Below are 21,424 nucleotides of genomic sequence, written 5' to 3' on the forward strand. Positions count from 1 at the left end.
CCTAGGGTATGAACAGCAAAAGGAGCTCTTGATTTGTTCAGAGGATCTTACAAGCCATGACCAGAAAGGGAAATGAGCCCTTTTGACAGCCCAGCACTCCTGCATTAACCCCTCTTTGGTTCCACCTTGCTGCTGCTGCACTACCAGCGCCAGCATCGCATTGCCTTCTGCTCTCCAGCTCCCAGCTCAAGGACCAAAAGTCTCTCAGTCTCTCCTTGAAGAGAAATCTGTCAGAGGTGCTCCTTTCCATTAGCCTTTTGTGTCACTAAGAGTTGACTTATTTGGCACTTCAGCCCCTATCCCTGAGGAGCTCACACACACAGCTGTTACTCTAATGCTGCATTGGCTTCTGCAGCTGCTCCATGTGCTGTGCATGGCAGACTGCAATGCAACCAATGTCCTCCTGCAGCTGCAGGCAGCATGTTTGCTAATGGTGTCAGCTCCACATGGCAGATAGCCCCAGGCTGCCATCTGCAAGAGTGGGTGGGGGGTTTTCTACAGGCCTCTGAGTTCAAGCTGTGCTGCTTTCAACATGTGCTGCCTGCCCTCCCGCTCCGCGGCGCAGCAAGAGCTGCCACAAAGCTGTTGTCCAAGGGCTGGTTTGCAGGACAAATGGAGTGTCCTGTCAGTGTGGCAGCTGAGGGAGAGCAACAGCTGGGCTCTGCTAGGGGTAGTAAAAGAGTCACATAATGGTTTCCTTTGGAAAAGGCCTCTGAGATCATCCAGTCCGACCAGCAACTGAAATCCACCATGGCCACTAAACCATGGCCCCAAGTGCCATGGCCAAGGGGTTCTGGAACACCTCCAGGGATGTGGATTCCACCACCTCCCTGGGGTGCTAATCCCTGGCCACTCTTGCAGCAAAGAAATTTTTCTTCCTCTCCAACCTAACCTTCCCCTGGCACAATTTCAGGCCATTTCCTCCTTCTATCATCTGAGACTGGGGAGCAGAGCCCAACCTCCACCCAGCTCCAGCCTTCTGTCAGGAAGTGGTAGAGAGCAGTGAGGTCTCCCCTCAGCCTCCTCCACACTGAACACACCTAGGTCCCTCAACTGCTCCTCCCCAGCCCTGTTCTCCAGACCCTTCCCCAGCTTTGTTGTCCTTCCCTGGGCCTGCTCCAGAAACTCAATATCCTTGGGGTGAGTGCCTCAAAACTGAACCCAGGATTTGAGCTGCAGCCTCAGCAGTGCCCAGTCCAGGGGTATGATCACATCCCTGCTCCTGCCATTCACACCATTGCTGCTCCAGGCCAGGCTGCTGGAGGCCTTCTTGGCCACCTGGGCACCCCTTGGCTCATGTTCGGCTGCTGTCACCCAGCACCCCCAGGTCCTCTTCTGCTGGGTGGTTTCCAGCCACTCTGCCCCAAGCCTGGAGTGTTGCCTGTGCTGCTGTTGGAATTGCTTGCAGCAATACCAGAAGCCCATCTTGTGCCTTTGCTGAATGTTCCTACACCTGCCTCTGTGGAGGGAATGGGGAACGTGGTCCTGGACATGGTGCTGCAGCCCAGTGTAGCCAACCTCCTTCACCAGGAGCCCATGAAACACCCCCAGCAAGAAGCAGAACCCAGCTGCCACCAGGCAGCAATAAGCCCCAGAGTCCCTTAAACTCTTTGCTGTTTCTTGGGTGCTGCTTGACTCCTCTTGCATCACAGCAGTGATTCTGTATCCTCACTATCAGTCCAGGCTGGGAGACTGAAAGCAGCCCTCTGGAAAAAGACTTGGGGGTGCTAGTGGGTGAGAGGCTGGAAGGGAGCCAGCAATGGGCACTGGCAGCACAGAAGGTCAAGGGCAACCTGGACCTCATCCAAAGCAGTGTGGCCAGAGATGGAGAGAGAGGATCCTGCCCCTCTGCTCTGCCCTGGGAGACCTCACCTGCAGGGCTGGGTCCAGCTCTGGGACCCTCGACATGGGAAGGACCTGGAGCTGATGGAGAGGGTCCAGAGGAGGCCATGAAAGTGATCAGGGGGTTGGAGCAGCTCTGCTATGGGGACAGGCTGAGGGAGCTGGGGGTGTTCAGCCTGGAGAAGAGAAGGCTCCAGGCAGACCTCAGAGCAGCCTCCCAGTACCTGAAGGGGCTACAAGAAGGCTGCAGAGGGACTGTTCCCAAAGGCCTGCAGGGACAGCACCAGGGGCAATGGCTTCAAACCAGAGCAGAGCAGATTGAGATTGGATGTGAGGAACAAGTTCTGCACCAGGAGGCTGCTGGAGCACTGCAACAGGTTGCCCAGGGAGGTGGTTGGGGCCTCATCCCTGGAGCTATTCCAGGTGAGGCTGGACAGGGCTCTGGGCAACCTGCTGTGGTGGAGGATGTCCCTGCTGAGTGCAGGGGGTTGGACTGGGTGAGCTTTGGAGGTCTCCTCCAGCCCAAACCACTTCATGATTCTGTGATTCTAACACAATGCCCAAGGCTGCTCCAGGTTGCTCTGAGAGACTGAAGAGAACTCAGAGTGTGCAGGAGTCCGGGCAGCCTGGCACCACTCTCAGCAGCCTGCTGGCTTGGGCACCCGTGCTGGAGCAGCTGGCCAAAACAACTGGCTTTGGAGAGTGGGGCAGGGGAGACCTGGGGTGAGAAGGAGTCAAGAGATCTTTGCATGTTGTCAAGATTCATTTAAAATTGCTCCAGATGGGGCCTGAACTCCTGCAGCTGAAGGCTTGACCGCATCCTGTCAAACAGGGCAGTGCCTGCATCCTGGGAGCCTGACCAAGTTGTCTCCAAGTGCTTTTAATTTACTAACAGAGCTAAGTGAGACGTTCCTGCTGTGGCCTCGCAGCAGAACAGCCTGCCAGGGTGTTAGAAAGATGCCAGTGTGTTCCTGTGGAGTACTTCCTATGGATGATGACTTGTAGAGCCCAGAGAAAAGCCCTTCTCAGATGACAGAGGGAACGCTGCAAAGAGCTGCAAAGCCGAGGCGGTATGCTCCACAACAAAGCGGTTCTGGTTGCCTTTGGGGGCACAGCCCACTGGGGGCTCTTGCTGGAGCTGGCAGTGTTACCATGTCTCTAAATAAAGCAAATGTATGACACAGACCTGAGGGAAAAGCTTGGGGTAGGAAGCAGAGAGATGTTCTCCAGAGAAGAGTGCCCAGAGCAGGGTGTGATAAGAGGGCAAAAATGGAAGGAAATGCAGCAGAATGGAAGGCCTAAGGTGGGAGGCCCTCTGTGGGCTCCTGGCTGGTTTCCAGTCTGTGTTGGAGGCTCCCTGCTAAACCTGGCAACAAAAGGTTTTGCCTGTTAGTGAGAGAGACAGCCCAGGGAATGAGACATGGCTCAGAGCCAGTGGGAGAGGTGGCCAGCAACCCCCAGGGAGACCTCAGAGTACCCTTCCAGTACCTGAAGGGGCTCCAGGAGAGCTGGGGAGGGAGTTGTGACAAGGGCTGGGAGTGCCAGGAGGAGGGACCAACAGCTTTGAGCTGGGAGAGGGGAGACTGAGACTGGAGATGAGGAAGAGATTCTTTCCAGGGAGGCTGGGGAGACTCTGGCACAGGCTGCCCAGGGAGGCTGTGGCTGCCTCCTGCCTGGAGGCGTTGAGCAACCTGGGCTGGTGGGAGGTGTCCCTGCCCATGGCAGGGGGTTGGAACTGAGGTCCCTTCCAACCCAACCCAGTCTGTGGCTCTCCAATGCAGGGTCTGTGTGCTGGGATCCTGGGGCTGCCGGGCTCAGCCCCTCGAAAGGGTTTCTGTGCAAAGGAGAGCAGGAGTCAGATCAACCCATGGCAGTGTGCTAAGAGCAGTGGTTTCAAGAGGAAGATTTTCCTTTAGGAAGTCCTGGTGGCCATGATTCCTGGGAATGGCCTCATCTGAATCTTGCCCAGGCTTGAGTGCTGGCCGAGCTGGGCAGCCAGGCAGCCCACCCTGCCTGCCAGGGGTGAGGCAGCAGGCAGCGCAGCAGGGCCGGCAGCGGTTGGCAATTCGGCAGGGTGGTTAGCAATGGAGTAAGAACTGTCTGCTGTACTTTTCAACAGAAAGATTTCCAGACTGCAGTTCAACAAGGTGAAGCTGGAAGATGCTGGGGAGTACAGCTGTGAAGCGGAGAACGTTTTAGGGAAAGACACCGCAAAAGGCAGCCTGAATGTGAGAAGTGGTAAGTGGCGAAGCCAGCGACCGGCCTCAGCTGCCTGCCCTGGCAGCAGCGAGCAGGAGCCTCTGCACCCCCTGTGCCTCCTGGTTTGTTTCCTGCTTTCCAGGCAAAGCAGTCCTGGGAGATAAGAGCGATGCAGCTTAGCACAAAGGTTTGTGTTTGCTACCTGCCCGCGGCCCCGCCGGCGAGTCGCAGCCGGCACCGACTCCCGGCCTCTGGATCTGGGGCTTTGGAAAGGAGAAGCGGCTGGGCTCTGGGGGGCTTGGGGGTTGCTTTTGGCTGGGTTGGGTTGTTTTGGTTTGTTTTTATAAAGAATTTCTGAGAAGCAAAACTCAGCCAAAAGAGGAGTAATGAAAGCAGAGCTTTGTGATGAGGGAAGCTGCTTCTGGTCTCCAGCCTAGAACGTGTGCTCCGTCTCTTGGAGCTCAGCACATGGAGTCTGAGCTTGGGGGGTGGGGGTTGTTATTATCTTGGTCATCTTAATGATGTTGCCCAACACGATGGTTTGGATGCAGCCTCCAGCTCAGAAAGTCCCTGTGCTGGTTGCCAGAAGCCAGCAGAGTGTGACCAGGGGAGGGATGACTCTGTAGAAGCTGTTTCCTAAGCTCTTCCTCCTGCCACGGACAATGGCCACGGCGGGAGCCTGGCCCTGCTGCTCTGCAGCCCTTCGGAGTGATCCAGCAGGCAAACGTGGAGGAAGATGGCTTTGTCCCCCCCCTGCTTCCTGCCATCATTTTCCCTGTTAACCTCTTCCTCAGCAGCGTTTGCAGTCCTGTGCAGCTGCAATGCCACATCCCCAGTTCCCCTGCCTGGGAAAACTCCCAAACTCTCCAGCTTGCAGAGCCAGGAGGAGGGCTGCCCATGCTCACAGCTCCCTGCCTTCAGGCTTCACACTAAGGAACTTCAGCCCTGCAGGATCCCAATCCTTTCCCAATAGGAAAGGTGCCCAGAGCAAGCTGAGGCAGTGCCTGACTCCCATCCTGGCTGTCCCATCACCATGCAAACTGTTGCAGCTGTGAGTGGGAGCAGCTTGTGCAGCCCCCCACCCTTGCCATGTGCAGTGTGTATGGACAGCACGCGCCTGCTGCCAGAGCCCTGCCTGCCTCCTCTGCTGGCCCTTCCCAGACACTAGCAACCCCCTTTCAGGAGAGGCAGAATGTGACCCAGCAGTGCCTGCTGCCAGGCTCTGATGCTGCACGCTGCTTGTGGCACCAGGAACACAGGCAGCAGCCCAGGACAGCTTCCAGCTGCCCCTTCCTGTGGGCATCGCTGATGGCAGCACTTGGCAGGAGGTCCTGCAGTCTGACAAGGACTGGTGACTGCTTTCACTCAGGTCACAGGGTGTAGGGGGACACACCTGAGTTGCCTAAAAACGAACAGAAGGCTCTGGGGAGACCTTCTGGTGGCATTTCAGTGCCTAAAGGACCCACCAAGAAGCTGGGAACAGAGTTTTGAGCAGGGCCTGTTGTGACAGGACAAGAGGTGATGGTTTGAACTAAAAGAATGAGATTCAGACTGGAGAGAAGGGAGAAATGTTTGACACTGAGGGTGGGGAGAGCCTGGCCCAGGCTGCCCAGAGATGCTCCATCCCTGGAACCATTCCAGGCCAGGTTGGACAGAACTCTGAGCATCTTGCTTTAGTTGGGGAAGTTCCTGCAGGGGCCTGGTTGGACTTCATGACCCTTCCCACCCAAACCATGCTATGGTTCTATGAGATGTGGTGAGATTGGGAAAGTAACCAAAGAGACCCAAAGATGTGGCCTGCACCTTTTCCTATTGGGAGCTGCAGGCTGCAAGGTGCTGCAGATCCAGGGCCTGCTGTGCCCTGCTGGGGCAGTGCCTGGATTAATCCATTTCTAAGCTGCTTTCCAAATGTGACTTGGGCTTGCCACGTTCAGCTGTATGCACAGCTTGCTGCTGCCATTTGCAGCTCACCTGTCAGGGCAGCTGAGAGCTAGTTGGAGCCCCTTGCAAAGCTAAGCAGGAGGGTGCTGATTACTGCAGGCTTTTGCACCTCTGCCACCCTCTTTGCACTATTATTTCTTCACTCCTCCCTGGAGCTCCCCAGAGCACAGCAGCTTTCATCTGTGCCCAGGCACTTGCTGTTGAACAGTCTCTCTTTTTCCTTCCTGCTGGGCTTTCATGGGATCTTGACAGCTTTCTTCACTTCTGCAAGCTCCTTTCTGAGATATCCTTCTGCAGAAAACTCCTCAGGGTGTCTGCTTATCCCTGAGCCCATGGATGTGCTGGCTTCTGCCCCTGCCTGCCTTCTCCTGTGACTAAGTCTCAGCAGAGTGCTCTGAGCAGTCCTAGCAGTTTGTAACAAGGGAGCAGGGCAGGTGCAGCAGGTGGCCTCCTACAGAGCCTTCCTCTCCTTCCCAGGAGCTCAATCCAGCTATCACTGCTCCTGCATCTTCTGCTGCTTTAAATTCTACTGCTTCACAGCTGCTCTGCCCCTGGGAACCTGGCATAGCTGCCTGTGCCTGCCAGGCTGGCTGGGACTGATGCTCTGGGAGCTTCTGCTGGAAGCACTTTCTCACCTGACATTCAGCAGTGTTGCTGGAGGTTCTGTAATGCTGCTGGGACACAGGTGTGCGACTCCAAGCCTGGGAAGAAGTCCTGAGCTAGCTGCACCTTGTGATACAAAGACATGAGGCTGGGGAACATCTCTGCATGCCCTTGTAGAGAGGTGGCACTGCAAGAGGTGGCCCTGCAAGAGGTGGCCTGAGTTGCTGAGGCTTGTGGAGGGGTGAGGAGCCTGCTGCCCAAGATGCCATTCCCCTCCTGGGGTTCAGAGGCCAGAGGTGGAGGCTCCTGAGCCCAGCTGAGAAGGAGCTCACACAGGAGACCATCAGGCCCACAGCTGTCTCACATTCAGTCCCTGCCTGTAACATTTCCTCACAGCTGCTGCCAAGTACTCCTTGCTCTGTTCCACTACCCGCTTTTGGTTGGTGGCAGTCTCAGAAGAGCCCCCTGCAGCTCTACTGCAGATCACTGAAAGCATCAGACTGAGGAGAAATCATCTTTGGAGGGAAAGTGGCTGCCCTGCCCCCAGCCCTCATCCCTTAGAAGATGGCCCTCAGCCCAGCCCAGCACCTCTGCTCTGCCCTGCACTGCTGGGAGCTGCACACAGCACCTGGCTCAGGAAGAAAAGCTTTGGCTGTGGAAAGCCCTGGGAGGCTGTCAGCTGCTGAGGAAATGCTTCTGGGCTCTGCCAAGCCACGTTGTGCTTTGGTGCTATTTTCAGGCTGCTCTTACTCTGAGGGAAATCAGTGCTTCCTTCTGTCCCATTTCCCACTTCTCTGTATGGCCATCACATGGGCACGAGGGCACAGCTCAGGAGTGACTGTTACAGACTCTGTCTTCTCCTCTGAACACTTCTAGGCACCTCCTACACTGACACTTCCCCTACCCCCCACCCCCATGCAGGAAAAAATCAAACTTCCATGAGAAATTCTTTCTGCTTCCACCTTTCCCTGGTGGGCTCAGCCCTGGCTCTGCCAGGGGGCTGCACGCAGGGCATAGGCTCCTGGGGCTCTTTGCTTTATGCATCCAGAGGGTGGTGAGGGGCCTGGAGCCAGGAAGGGCTTCCAGCAGGCTTGAGTGGAGCTGGTGACCATGGACACTGGACAGTCTCAGGATCCTGGTTTATAAAGAGGAGATGCTTGGCTCCCACACTGCTTTGGGCCGTGGCCTTGATCTGTTTCATCTTCTTCCATCTCTTGTAGGAGCATCACTTTGTGCTGGAGAGCTGCACATCCATGTGGGATCCAGGCTCTTTAGCTGGTCTCAGCTTTTCTTAAGCTCCAGTCCTCTCTCACTGTCACATTCTGTGGCCCTGGCTTTGCAGTCTTGTGGCTGTCAGGGCTAGGAAATCCTCCCCCAGTCTCTCTCCTCACCTGTCCAGTGAATCCTGAGCCATCGCTGCCTCTTCACCAGCACAGTGCCCTTTGCAGCCAGGGAGCAGTGCCCTGCAGGAACTCACTGCCCTGTCTCTGCTCCCCAGTCACCCCCCCGAGCCTCCTGTGCCCAGTACTAACACGTTGGGAGCCAGCCCAGCCTGCAGCAGCCAGCAGTGCCTGCCCCTCTCCTCCTGCCTGCTGCAGCTCAGCCCCACTCCCCTCTGCTCACCAGAGATATTTTGTTCACTACTTTCTTACCTTAATTTCCCCAGGAACAACGAAAGCTCCACAAGTCTTTCCAGCCTCAGAAACTAAAATAGTTGTTATGGAAGAAGAGTGTAAGTACCTCTCCCCCTGCTCCTCCCCCTTATTTGCTTGGGGTTTGCTTTGGGGGTTTGTTATGAGACATTTTGCATAAATGCTTCCTTGCCTCCCGGAGCCTCCTGGGACAGCTGCTTCTCTTTGACTGCTTCCAAAGCACCAGTTCCCTTCATCTTCCCAAAAATGTGATTGGTGTTGGTGGTGCCTGGATTACAGAGGGAGGAATGTCATAAGCAATGATCTGGGTGAGGGCATTGAAGGCACCCTAAGTAAGTCTGCAGATGGCACCAAGCTGGGTGGCTGTGTCCATCTGCTGGAGGGCAGGGAAGCTTTACAGCAGGGTCTGGGCTGGTGAGAGCCATGGGCCAAGGCTCACTGGGTGAAGATCAGCAAGGCCAAGGGACAGATCCTGCACCTGGGTCACAACAACCCCATGGGGAGCTGCAGACCTGGGGATGTGTGGTTGGAAAGCTGCAACAGGGAGGGGGACCTGGGGCTGGTGGTTGGCAGTCACTGACCAGGAGCCAGCAGTGCCCAGGGGGCCAGGAAAGCCAATGGCATCCTGGCTCGGGTCAGAAGCAGGGTGGGCAGCAGGGACAGGAGGTGACCATGCCCCTGTGCTCAGCACTGGGGAGGCCACACCTGGAGTGCTGTGCTCAGCTCTGGGCCCTCCCTGCAGGAAGGATACTGAGGGGCTGGAGCCTGTCCAGTTGTCTACAAATGGAGCAGAAAAAGGTCTCACAAAAATAAACACCCAACATGCATGGAAGGTAGGTCCAGAAGTGCCTGGCCATGGGCTCATCTCTTCCTGGGGGCTGTCATTCTTTCAGTCTCAGCCCCTGCATGCTGGGGGACCCCACAGCACCCCAGCAGTGTCAGCAGCTGCAATCCCACCAGGACCCCTCCAGCTGAGCAGGCACCTGCCAAGCTGAGGACCAGCCTGGGGAGCACTGTGCTGCATTGCCACCCCAGAGCTGCCAGCTGGCTGTGCCTCTCTGTTGGCATCTCCACTTTGCAGCTTTTCTGGGCATGTTTCCTCCTTGCAAAGCTCCATCTTTTATGTTCTAAATCTGACTGCTGCCACAGCAGGGACTGGCCAGGGACCCTTTGAAAGCTTCTAATCAGAGAGAACTGCTCTGCAGCCTTGCTCTTGTGTTGTCCTTAGCCTGCCACAGCACTGGAGACACCCAGCTGAGCTGCAGCACCATGAATGCAGTCACCAAACCTTTCTTCCCCAGGGCTCCTCCTTTGTGCTCAGCAGCACAGATCCATGCTCTGTGTGTGTGCATCACATCAGCTCTGTGCTGGTTGCACTGGAAGCCAGATTTCCACTCTAGAAGGGAAGCTGGCACCATGCCATGTGGCTTGCACAGAAGTTTCTCCTCCTCCCCTCTGTGGGAGCATCATCCTGGCCTGTCTGCTTCATTCTTAATGATGTGAGGAGATGGCAAAGCCTCCTGGGTTCAAGCTGTAATTGACCTTTCCCTTCACATTCCTTGGGGTTTTTGATGCTCTCCCTCAGCTGTTGTCTGACTAACACAGATCCCCCCAGGTTTTGGTGGTTGCTGATGATGTGGCATAGAGTTGCACATGTGTCTGACACCTGGGGAGGTGGTGAAGGTGTAGTGGGGTGTGAGGAGCTGGAGACTGACAGGAGTCTCACCCTTGGACAATTCTTGCATTTCTTGCAGACATCTCTATCCCAAAGCTTATATGGCACCTGTGGCTTGTCCCACCCCTCACTGCTTCACTGACAAGGTGCAAATGGCCCACCTGGCTTTAAACACCCTGTGGGGAACCACAGAGCAGTCTGGGTGATAGCTGCAATGCCCTGGCAAAGCAGGGACTGCCTGATGAAGGCAGCTTGGTCATGGTGCTTGGGCAGTCTCTGTGGCCCGTGGTGTGAGGCAGGCATCTTGGCAGGGAGGCTGGACAAGGGCCTCAGAGCCTACAGTATGAGCAGCTCCCTGTGTTCTCCCCACGGCCCAGGCAGTCCCCCTGGGCAAGGGGAGCAGACCCCATTGCCCCGTGTAGCCCCAAAGCCCCTCTGGTTCCAGGGCTCCTGGTGTGTAGGTTCCCAACTCATGTTTGTCCTGAAGGTCCTGGTTCCTTCCTGGCTGGCCTGGCCTTCCTTCCTAGCCCTGCCTTGGGGAAAGGATTGGCCTCTCACATCTTGCCCTCTTGGAGCACTGCCAGAGTCTTCCTTAGCAACCCTGAGTGTACCCCCCAGCAAATCCTGCCACATTCTGAGCCACCCCTGACCGCCTTCTCCTCTTCTCCAGTGGCCACAGACCTCTCATCCTTGACACAAGGCAGGTTTGCACGACTCAGAATGCAGCCCAGGTCTCCAGATTGCTCTGTCTTCATTCTTGGGTGACTTTTTTGCCTCAGGAATCACATTTTAGTCCCACAGCTTTCCCCCTCAGCACCTTCCAGTGCCTGGCTGGCACCTCACAGGAGGCTGCAGAGTGCAAGGAGGCAGACTGGTGCCTCGGAACGCTCTGCATTGCCACCATGATGTGCAGGGGGTCTGCTCCCCAGCTGCTCCTACCCTGCCCACGTGCTGGCTGGGGCAGGACTTTTGGCTCTGTTGTTACAGGGACACTGTCTGGTATGGGCCTCAGCTGTCAGGACATCATGGGGGTCTGGTGCAGAGACAGCTCTGGCACACCAGCCTGGCTCTGGCACCAAGGGCAGCACGCTTGGACAATCTGGGATCCGCTCCTGCTGCATTCTGAGAGCTGTCTGCATCCAGACCTGCCCTTCCTGCCCCTGCAGCCTACCTGCAGGCAGCCCTGCACTTGGGGTGAGCACTGCAGCCTGCCAGACACAGAGCTGGAGGTCCTGATGCCCTCAGAGATGATGGCAGTGCCTCATGGGGTACCACTCAGCTTCATGCAGTGGTGTGGACACCCTCAGAGCTGCTAGAGCCATGGGGCTGATAGAGCAACCTGGGGTACATGAGTGCCAGCCTGTTCAGAGCAGGGTAGGGTCCATCTCAGCACCAGCTACACTATGAGACTCAGAAAGGAAGCCTGGTGTCTGGGAAGGTCTTTCCATGGTCACAGCATCAGAGAACACAGCCAGCTGGCAGAGCCCTCCAAGCTCAGCCACTCCACCCCTCCACCCAGCACTGCAGGCTCAGCACCAAACCATGTCCCTGAGCAACAGCCCCACAGCTGCTGCAACACCCCCAGGGATGCTGACTCCAGCACTGCCCTGGGCAGCCTCTTCCAATGTCTGAGAGCCCTTCCAGGGCAGAAAGATTTCCTGAGTTCCAGCCTCAGCCTCCCCTGGGGCAGCTTGGAACCATTGCCTCTGCTCCTGTCCCTTGCCACCAAGGAGCAGAGGCTGCCCCCTCCTCACTCCAATCTCCCTTCAGGGAGCTGCAGAGAGCAAGGAGCTCTCCCTCAGCCTGCTCTTCTCCAGCCTCAACACCCCCAGCTCCCTCAGCCCCTCCTCATAGCCCAGGGGCTCCAGGCCCTTCTCCAGCCTGGCTGCCCTGCTCTGGACAGGCTCCAGCCCCTCAATGTCCTTCCTGCAGGGAGGGCCCAGAGCTGAGCACAGCACTCCAGGTGTGGCCTCCCCAGTGCTGAGCACAGGGGCATGGTCACCTCCTGTCCCTGCTGCCCACCCTGCTTCTGACCCAAGCCAGGATGCCATTGGCTTTCCTGGCCCCCTGGGCACTGCTGGCTCCTGGTCAGTGCCTGCCAACCACCAGCCCCAGGTCCCCCTCCCTGTTGCAGCTTTCCAACCACACATCCCCAGGTCTGCAGCTCCCCATGGGGTTGTTGTGACCCAGGTGCAGGATCTGTCCCTTGGCCTTGCTGATCTTCACCCAGTGAGCCTTGGCCCATGGCTCTCACCAGCCCAGACCCTGCTCTAAAGCTGTCTGATGCTGCCTGGTTGGACACAGCCCCACAGTCTCACACCTTCCCCTGGGTCTGTGCTTTGCTTGAGCATTGTCAGACCACAGCAGCCCTGGAGCTGCTATCTTCAGAGAGCACAGGAGAGAGGAGCTGCCTGCTGCCCTTTGTCTTGAGCCCATAAAGCAGCAGCCTCATCCCTAGTGAAAAAGTGCTCAAGGAGGCCTCTGGTCTTGAGGCATCTGGTCTTGTGTCTGTCACAGGCTGAGGCTGTCCACTTGGCTTGTCACAATGCTCAGCTCACAGGCAGGAACCTGCGGGGATGTGGTAACCTGATCATGCCCAAGGTGCAGAGGAAGATCCTTTCTGTTCATGCCAACACCCAGAGCACTCAGCATGGCAACCTGATCCTGGCACTGCCCAGAGCAGCTGAGCAAGGATTGGGAGCCTGTGGCTGCAGACCTGCTTGGTGAACAGAACAGATCTGGGTGCCAAAGCTTGGAAGCATTGTGATGGAGGGAAATATGCAGGAAAGGTCAGAAATTCACTGAATGGGATGGGTGGGAAGGGACCTCAAAACTCATCCAGTGCCAACCCCTGCCATGGGCTGAGACACCTCCCACCAGCCCAGGCTGCTCAGGGCCTCATCCAGCCTGGCCTGGAACACCTCCAGGCAGGAGGCAGCCACAGCCTCCCTGGGCAGCCTGTGCCAGTGTCTCCCCACCCTCACTGCCAACAATTTCTTCCTCATCTCCAGCCTCAGTCTCCCCTCTCCCAGCTCAAAGCCATTGTCCCTCATCCTGGCACTCCCAGCCCTTGTCCAAAGTCCCTCCCCAGCTCTCCTGGAGCCCTTCAGGTACTGGCAGGCTGCTCTAAGGTCTCCCTGGAGCCTTCTCTTCTCCATGCTGAACAGCCCCAACTGTCCCAGCCTGTGCCCATAGGGAATATTCTCCATCCCTCTGATCACCTTGGCAGCACCCTCTGGACCCTCTCCAGGTCCTTCTTGTGCTGGGGGCCCCAGAGCTGGAGGCAGTGCTGCAGGTGGGGTCTGAGCAGAGCAGAGCAGAGCAGAGGGGCAGAATCCCCTCCCTGTGCTGCTGCTCACACTGGTTTTGATTGCTGCTCTATCTCTGCTCACTGCAGCCTGAAGCCTCTGTGCTCCCCAGGAACCAGCACTGCTACAATCCTGAGTGCACTGCTGTTGGATGGGAGCTGCAGGGTGGCCAAGCAGCCCACAGCAGACAAACAGAAGTCATTCCACCAAGGGCCATGTGGTCAGACCTGTTTTTAATATTAGACTGAGAATAAATCCTGTTGTGGCTTGGGCTCAGATCACTCAAACCTCCCAGCTGAAGGTGTGGTGGATAATTGAGTGGAGCCCACAGGAACTGAGAGGTGTACGTGCTGGAGGTCAGCCTGCAGGCAGCTGTGTGCTGCCTCTCTGCTGCCAGGTCCTGGTTCTTGCTTGTTTTGCTCTCTGTATTGTTACAGTAGGCATCACAGCTGCTGCTCTAGATCACAGCATCACAGAACACAGCCAGCTGGCAGAGCCCTCCAAGCTCAGCCACTCCACCCCTCCACCCAGCACTGCAGGCTCAGCACCAAACCATGTCCCTGAGCAACAGCCCCACAGCTGCTGCAACACCCCCAGGGATGCTGACTCCAGCACTGCCCTGGGCAGCCTCTTCCAATGTCTGAGAGCCCTTCCAGGGCAGAAAGATTTCCTGAGCTCCAGCCTCAGCCTCCCCTGGGGCAGCTTGGAACCATTGCCTCTGCTCCTGTCCCTTGCCACCAAGGAGCAGAGGCTGCCCCCTCCTCACTCCAACCTCCCTTCAGGGAGCTGCAGAGAGCAAGGAGCTCTCCCTCAGCCTCCTCTTCTCCAGCCTCAACACCCCCAGCTCCCTCAGCCCCTCCTCATAGCCCAGGGGCTCCAGGCCCTTCTCCAGCCTGGCTGCCCTGCTCTGGACAGGCTCCAGCCCCTCAATGTTCTTCCTGCAGGGAGGGCCCAGAGCTGAGCACAGCACTCCAGGTGTGGCCTCCCCAGTGCTGAGCACAGGGGCATGGTCACCTCCTGCCCCTGCTGCCCACCCTGCTTCTGACCCAAGCCAGGATGCCATTGGCTTTCCTGGCCCCCTGGGCACTGCTGGCTCCTGGTCAGTGCCTGCCAACCACCAGCCCCAGGTCCCCCTCCCTGTTGCAGCTTTCCAACCACACATCCCCAGGTCTGCAGCTCCCCGTGGGGTTGTTGTGACCCAGGTGCAGGATCTGTCCCTTGGCCTTGCTGATCTTCACCCAGTGAGCCTTGGCACATTGATAGATGCATGCAAAGATTTGTTGGAGATGTCCCTGTGCACTGCAGGGAGGTTGAAGCTGACCCTCAGGGATCTCTTCCAACCCATCACATTCTCTGACTCTGTCGTGGTGACGCTGGCGGCAGGGACAGCGTGGAGTGAAGTGCAGGCTGGCAGCTGAAGTGCCGTGGCAGAAGTGGGGCTGTGAGCCCAGCACTCAGAGCAGGAGAGCTGCTCTCTCTGACTCCATCCTGTGACCCTGGCAAGTTGCTTTACTCCTTGGCCTTCAGCTGTGCTGCCTGTTCCTGCTGGCTCTGGCCCTGCAGAACCTCTTCAAACCCCTCCCTCACAGTGTCAGCGTGCCTCTGCTACAGCTGGTGCTGGGGCTTTGGGCAGAGAAGACTGCAGTGGTAGAAGCTGCTTTTTTAGGTACCTTGTGGTAGAGAACAGCCTCAGAAAGCTGCACAGATCCAGCCTGGAGGAGCAACTACAACCTTGGCAGGACTTTTAAATGTCCCTTTCCTCAAGCCATTCCATGGTTCTATGAGGAGGGCAGTGGTGGTGCCCCTGGAATGGGCACTGCTGAGGCTGCAGCTCAAATCCTGGGCTCAGTTCTGGGCCTCTCTCTCCAAGAAGGACACTGAGGAGCTGGAGCAGGTCCAGGGAAGGGCAACAAAGCTGGGGAAGGGTCTGGAGAAGAGGGCTGGGAAGGAGCAGCTTAGGGAGCTGGGGGTGTTCAGTATGGAGAAGAGGAGGCTGAGGGAGACCTCATTGCTCTCTACAGCTCCCTGAGAGGAGGCTGGAGCCAGGTGGGGGCTGGGCTCTGCTCCCCACTCTCAGGTGAGAGAGGGAGAGGAAATGTCCTGGAAATGTGCCAGGGGAGGCTCAGGTTGGAGAGGAGGAACAATTTCTGTGCTGCCAGAGTGGTCAGGGATTGGCACAGGCTGCCCAGGGAGGTGGTGGAGTCCCCATGCCTGGAGGTGTTCAGGAACCCTGTGGCCATGGCACCTGGGGCCATGGCTTGGTGGCCGTGGTGGGGTTGGGTTGCTGGTTGGACTGCAGGATCTCAGAGGCCTTTTCCAACCCAAATGATTCTCTGATTCTGTGATTCTCTCACCTGGCCTATGGAAACAGACCTCCCCTTGGAGCTCAGGAGCCTTTAAAGCCGCTCCTCCGTGGAAGGTCTGAGCAGTGCCGATGGGCGGTGCAGGGAGCGATGCCCCTGTGTGCTGAACAGCAGTACCTGATGCTCTGAGATCAGCGTCCTGCAGTCCTGGGGTGAGCTTCCAGTCTGCAGCTCTCAATCCTCATGACCCACTCAGGAGCTGCTGCCACGACTGCAGCAGGTTCCCTGCCAGTACAGTGCAAGGGCAGATGCGAGGCCAGCTGCAGTGAGCAAACGCAGCAGCAGCAGAACTGCTGGGAGCTCCACAGCCCCCTGCCTGCCGCCAGGCAAGACCCAGTCTGCTTTTCTGCAGAGGTGGCAGCCGTGAGCATCCAGGCTCGGGCTGGCTTTGTGAGGAGCGGGGTCCCAGCAGCCCCGCAGCGAGCTGCCGCGGGGAGGCTGGTGAGGAGCAGCAGCCCAGGAGCCTTCATCAGCGCCGCGGCCCCGGCACAGCCTGGCCAGACGCCTCCTCACCCCTGCCCTCCTAAGAGGCAGCTGGATGAACTCTGCCGAGAGGAGCCTCAGGCACTCTGTGTTTTGTCAGGGGCTGCAGGAGGCATACACAGAGCAGGCTGGCTGTGTACACTGTCAGCAGCTGCGCTCATCTGTCTGCCCAGACGTCCAAACACTGAGAGAACCAAGGGGCTGCGCTCGGCCAGCCCAACAGCCACAGTCACTTACGCAGCCGAAAAGGCAGCAGCCCAGCCCTCGCTGTCTGCCTGCTCTCCTGGACAGCAGCTGGAGTATGTGAAACATTAGCCCTCGCTTCTGGGCCAGGCTGCATGAATTAACCCTTTGCAGGGCAGGGACGTGGGCAGAGCGCTGAGCAGCGGCTGGGGAGCTGCCGTGGAGCGTGGCTGAGGCGCGTGGCAGAGCCGTGTCAGATCCCTCACAGTGGTTAATGGCCTTCCTGAGGGGTGGCTTGCACCAGGGGAAGGCCGGCTGGCAGGGCCCGTGCCCCTGGCTCTGCTGCCTGTTGCCCTGTCAGTCCTGCACCTCCCAGGCGTGCGCTGCCAGACAGGCACGCGAATGGCTGCCCTGCTCTGAAGATCTCCTGCTCCTGCTGGGCTGTCCTCACTGACTGGGACAGCAACAGGGAAACCTGGCTGCAGAGCCTCCACAGCACTGCCTTCCCAGTCCTCATCTCCCTGTTCCATTCTGCTTGGTCCTTAGCCTAAGGCAACTCTTAGCACTTAGGCAATGTACCCTTGTGGCCCGGAAGGCCAAAGCCATCCTGGGGTGGATTAGAAGGGCTGAGGTTAGTAGGTCAGAGAGGTTCTCCTGCCCTGGTGAGGCCACATCTCACAGAATCACAGAATCAGCCAGGCTAGAAGAGACCTACAAGATCACCAAGTCCAACCTATCACCCAACCCTGACTGATCAACCACACCATGGCACTGAGTGCCTCATCCAGGCTCATCTTGAACACCTCCGGGGGTGCCAACCCCACCCCCTGCCCATCCCAAAGGGCAATCTCTCTGTCTGTGAAGAACTTCTCTCTTAGGTCAAGCCTAAACCTCCCCTGGCACAGCTTGAAACTGTGTCCTCTTGTTCTGGTGCTGATTGCCTGGGAGAAGAGACCAACCCCCTCCTGGCTGCAACCTCCCTTCAGGTAGTTGTAGAGAGCAAGAAGGTCTCCCCTGAGCCTCCTCCTCTCCAGGCTAAGCAACCCCAGCTCCCTCAGCCTCTCCTCACAGGGCTGTGCTCCAGACCCCTCCCCAGCTTCATTGCCCTTCTCTGGACACCTTCCAGCAAGTCAACCTCCTTCCTAAACTGAGGGGCCCAGAACTGGACACAGGACTCAAGGTGTGGCCTAACCAGTGCAGTGTACAGGGGCAGAATGACCTCCCTGCTCCTGCTGGCCACACTGGTCCTGATGCAGGCCTGGATGCCATTGGCCCTCTTGGCCACCTGGGCACACTGCTGGCTCATATTCAGCCTGCTGTCAACCAGCACCCCCAGGTCCCTCTCTGCCTGGCTGTTCTCCAGACATTCTGTCCAGATCCTGTAGCACTGCCTGGGGTTGTTGTGGCCAATGTGTAGAACCCTGCACTTGGATGTGTTCAATCTCATGCCCTTGGACTCTGCCCATCTGCCCAGCCTGGCAAAGTCCCCTGCAGAGCCTCTCTGCCCTCTAACAGATCAACTCCTGCCCCCAGCTTGGTGTCATCAGCAAATTTACTGATCTGGAATATTGTGCCCAGTTCCGGGCCCTTCAGTCCAAGAAGGACCTCAGGGAACTGCTAGGGTAAGTCCAGCACAGAGCCACAAAGATGCTGAAGGGAGTGGAACATCTTCCTCATGAGGAGAGCCTGAGGGAGCTGAGGGCTCTGTAGCTTGGAGAGGAGGAGCCTGAGAGGTGATAAATATGTGCAGGGTGAGTGCCCAGAGGCTGGAGCCAGGCTCTGCTGGGGGATGCCCAATGCCAGCACAAGGGGCAGTGGTGGAAGCTGAGGCAGAGGAAGTTCCATGGGCACAGAAGGAAGAATGTTTTGCCTGTGAGGGTGACAGAGCCCTAGAGCAGGCTGCCCAGGGAGGGTGTGGAGTCTCCCTCTCTGGAGATATTCAAGACCTGCCTGGATGTGTTCCTGTGTGACCTTCTCCAGGTGACCCTGCTCTGGCAGGGGGGTGGGCTGGATGAGCTTTTCTGGTCCCTCCCAGCCCCTAACATGCTGTGGCTCTGTGATTCTGTGAGCAGCAGGAGGTCTGGCTGGCTGAGGGGTGAGCTGCTCCAGGCCTCCTTCCAGCTTGCAGGAGCTCTGGCGACATCTTGCCTGTGTGTCTGCCTGTTTGTCTCAGTGGCACCTTGCTCATGCCCTTTCTTTCCTGCTGCTTGTCCAGTGCACACTCACTCTTTCCTGCTCTTAATTCATAGAACCATAGAAAAGACCTCCAAGTTCATCAAGTCCAACTGTTGACCACAGTTGGCTGCTGCACAGAGCCTCTCATCACCTCCCCCTGCCCCTTTCCACCAGACTGCACCCAGAACTGCTCCCTTGCTCATTCAGCTCTTCATTCACCTCAGCAATGTGACAGCTTTCCAAGCATGTGGATTAGATACAGTTGTGGTGGAGGCTGAATGAAGCACACCAGCCAACAGGGAACAAAATCTGCCTGGTCCTGTGTGGCATTTCAGGTAGAATAGCCGTGGGAAGTCTCCATCCTTCCTGTAGGTCCCCTTCAGGTACCTAACGGCAGCCTCCCAGTCCCTGAAGGGGCTACAAGAAGGCTGCAGAGGGACTGTTCCCCAAGGCCTGCAGGGACAGCACCAGGGGCAATGGCTTCAAACCAGAGCAGAGCAGATGGAGATTGGATGTGAGGAACAAGTTCTGCACCAGGAGGCTGCTGGAACACTGCCATAGGTTGCCCAGGGAGGTGGTTGAGGTCCTATCCCTGGGCAGGGCCCTGGGCAACCTGATCTAGTGGAGGATGTCCCCACAGGGGAGGTTCTCCAACCCTCTGATCATCTTGGTGGCCTCCTCTGGACCCTCTCCAGCAGGTCCAGGCCCCAGAACTGGATGCAGTGCTCTAGGTGAGGTCTGAGCAGAGCAGAGGGGCAGAATCCACCCCACTTTGATGCTTGCCACACTTTTTTTGATGCAGCCCAGGACATGGTTGGCCTTCATGACCATGAAGTCCCAGCTGCAGCAACATCCCAGAGCAATCAGACACCTCCAGATGCTCTGGACTCAGTGTTACCATGGATTGAGATTTCTGGGCTGTAATAGATGAAGATTTGTATTGAGCACATCAGAACTGAAAGCAAACGTTAGGAATGGACATGAGAGCAAAGCAGGGTGACAGAAATACTGTGCTGGCTGCTGCCATCTGCACAGGGATGACACAAAACCAGGCTGCAGCTCAGTCAGCCTCTTAGAAGTCACCAAGAGATCCCACAGCTGGAGCTCTGTGTCCAGTTCTGGAGCCTCTGTGCCAGGAAGGATCTGGAGGTGCTGGAAGGTGTCCAGAGAAGGGCCAGGAGGATGAGCAGAGGGCTGGAGCTGCTCTGCTCTGAGCACAGCCTGAGAGAGTTGGGGTTGTGCAGGCTGGAGAGGAGAAGGCTCCAGGGAGACCTTCTTGTGGCCTTGCAGGATCTGCAGGGGGCTCCAAGAAAGCTGGGGAGGGACTTCTGAAGGTGTCAGGGAGGGATAGGACTGGGGGGGATGGAACAAAACTAGAAGTGGGGAGATTCAGATTGGATGTGAGGAAGAAGTTGTTCCCCATGAGGGTGGTGAGAGCCTGGCACAGGTTGCCCAGGGAGGTGGTGGCAGCCTCATGCCTGGAGGTGTTTGCAGCCAGGCTGGATGTGGCTGTGAGCAACCTGCTGTAGTGTGAGGTGTCCCTGCCCATGGCAGGGGGTTGGAACTGGCTGAGCCTTGAGGTCACAGAATCACACAATCATTTTGGTTGGAAGAGACCTCAAAGATCATCAAGTCCAAGCTGTCTCCACAGACCTCACGACTAGACCATGGCACCGAGTGCCACGTCCAGTCCCCTCTTGAACACCTCCAGGGATGGGGACTCCACCACCTCCCTGGGCAGCACATCCCAATGGCTAACAACTCTCTCTGGGAAGAACTTTCTCCTCACCTCCAGCCTAAGCCTCCCCTGGCACAGCTTGAGACTGTGTCCTCTTGTTCTGGTGCTGCTTGCCTGGGAGAAGAGACCAACCCCCACCTGGCTGCAACCTCCCTTCAGGCCCTTCCAGCCCTGACAGTTCTGTGATTCTGTGGTGCTCCAGCCAGGCAAGGAGATGCTGCCTGTGGCTGTGGAGCCAGAGGTCACACAGGGGGAACTAGGAGGGTGCTGATGATTTCTACTAATAGAAGAGGCAGGAAGGGGCAGGATAAGAAGTAAAGAGAGATCTCTGCACGCTGCGTGCAGGACACTACAGCTCTTCTCACAAACCTTCTGGCTGCTGAAGCTCAGATTTGTTCAAACAGCAGCCAGGAGTCCACCAGAGGCTGTTCAGGGTGAAGACACTCATCTGGCACAGGTTGTCTCTGAGCTGCTCACCCTAGCTGGCCAGAAGGAAATGATCTTTGCATGCTGATGCTGGCCACTGTCAGAGGGAAGGGAGAGCTTTGGCTGAGCAGTGCTGCTCAGTTTCTAGGCTTGGAATGGCCTCCATCCCATGGCACTCTTCTCAACAGGGAACTGAGCTCTTTTGTAGTCTCTGCTCCATCTCTGCTGCTACTGGACCCTGCTGGGGCAGTTCTGTGAAGTAGTTTTAAACCACTTCATGCTTCTTTGGGAGAAAAGCCATGGAACTTGAGGCAAGGGGATTGAAAAGCTAACTTCAACAAGGTGCTTCCAGGAGACCTGCTCAGGCAGGCACTGCTCTGGCAGGCACAGCTCTGCTGACAGCTCTCCTGCTAGAAGTGCACCACACACAATCATAAAGCTTACAGAGGAGCTCCAAGCTGATGGAGTCCAACCTAAGCAAACCATGTCCCAAAGTGCCATGGCCAGCTGCTGCAGTGCCATGTTCCAGAAGCCCAAACACCACCCACCAAGTGCTGCAGAGAAATAACCAGGGCCAGAACAAGCAGAGGAATGAGAGCAAGGCTCTGAGCAAAGGCTGCCAAGTCAGCCTTGCCCTCTCTGCCCAGCCCTGCCCCATGCCCATCAAGCTCAGGTGCAGAAGCAAAGGGCCAGGGCTGCACTCCTGGCTTGAGACAGCACTGCTCTTCTGGGCATCTCCTTGCTCCTCCTCAGGGCTTTGCATTTAAAGAGCAGGAGGACTCCAGAGGAGTTAGGTTACTGAGATGTGAGGTTTGAGGCCAGCAAAACCATAAAGC

General features: G+C 57.2%; 1 protein-coding gene across 3 annotated transcripts in view; it reads left to right on the forward strand.

Moving 5' to 3' along the window:
* The window catches only part of NRG2 (neuregulin 2), a 221,623-nt gene that overhangs the window by 161,252 nt on the left and 38,947 nt on the right, over positions 1-21,424 (forward strand). For 2 of the 3 annotated variants that reach the window (XM_054168206.1, XM_054168205.1), the window contains exons 3-4: positions 3,962-4,080; positions 8,252-8,317. In XM_054168206.1, the coding sequence (XP_054024181.1) occupies positions 3,962-4,080; positions 8,252-8,317 (185 nt within the window). The remainder of the gene's footprint in view (positions 1-3,961; positions 4,081-8,251; positions 8,318-21,424) is intronic. The other variant, XM_054168207.1, reaches the window with a different exon arrangement.

This window comes from Dryobates pubescens, chromosome 16, assembly GCF_014839835.1.
Source record: "Dryobates pubescens isolate bDryPub1 chromosome 16, bDryPub1.pri, whole genome shotgun sequence".
In the NCBI taxonomy this organism is placed as follows: Eukaryota; Metazoa; Chordata; class Aves; order Piciformes; family Picidae; genus Dryobates; species Dryobates pubescens.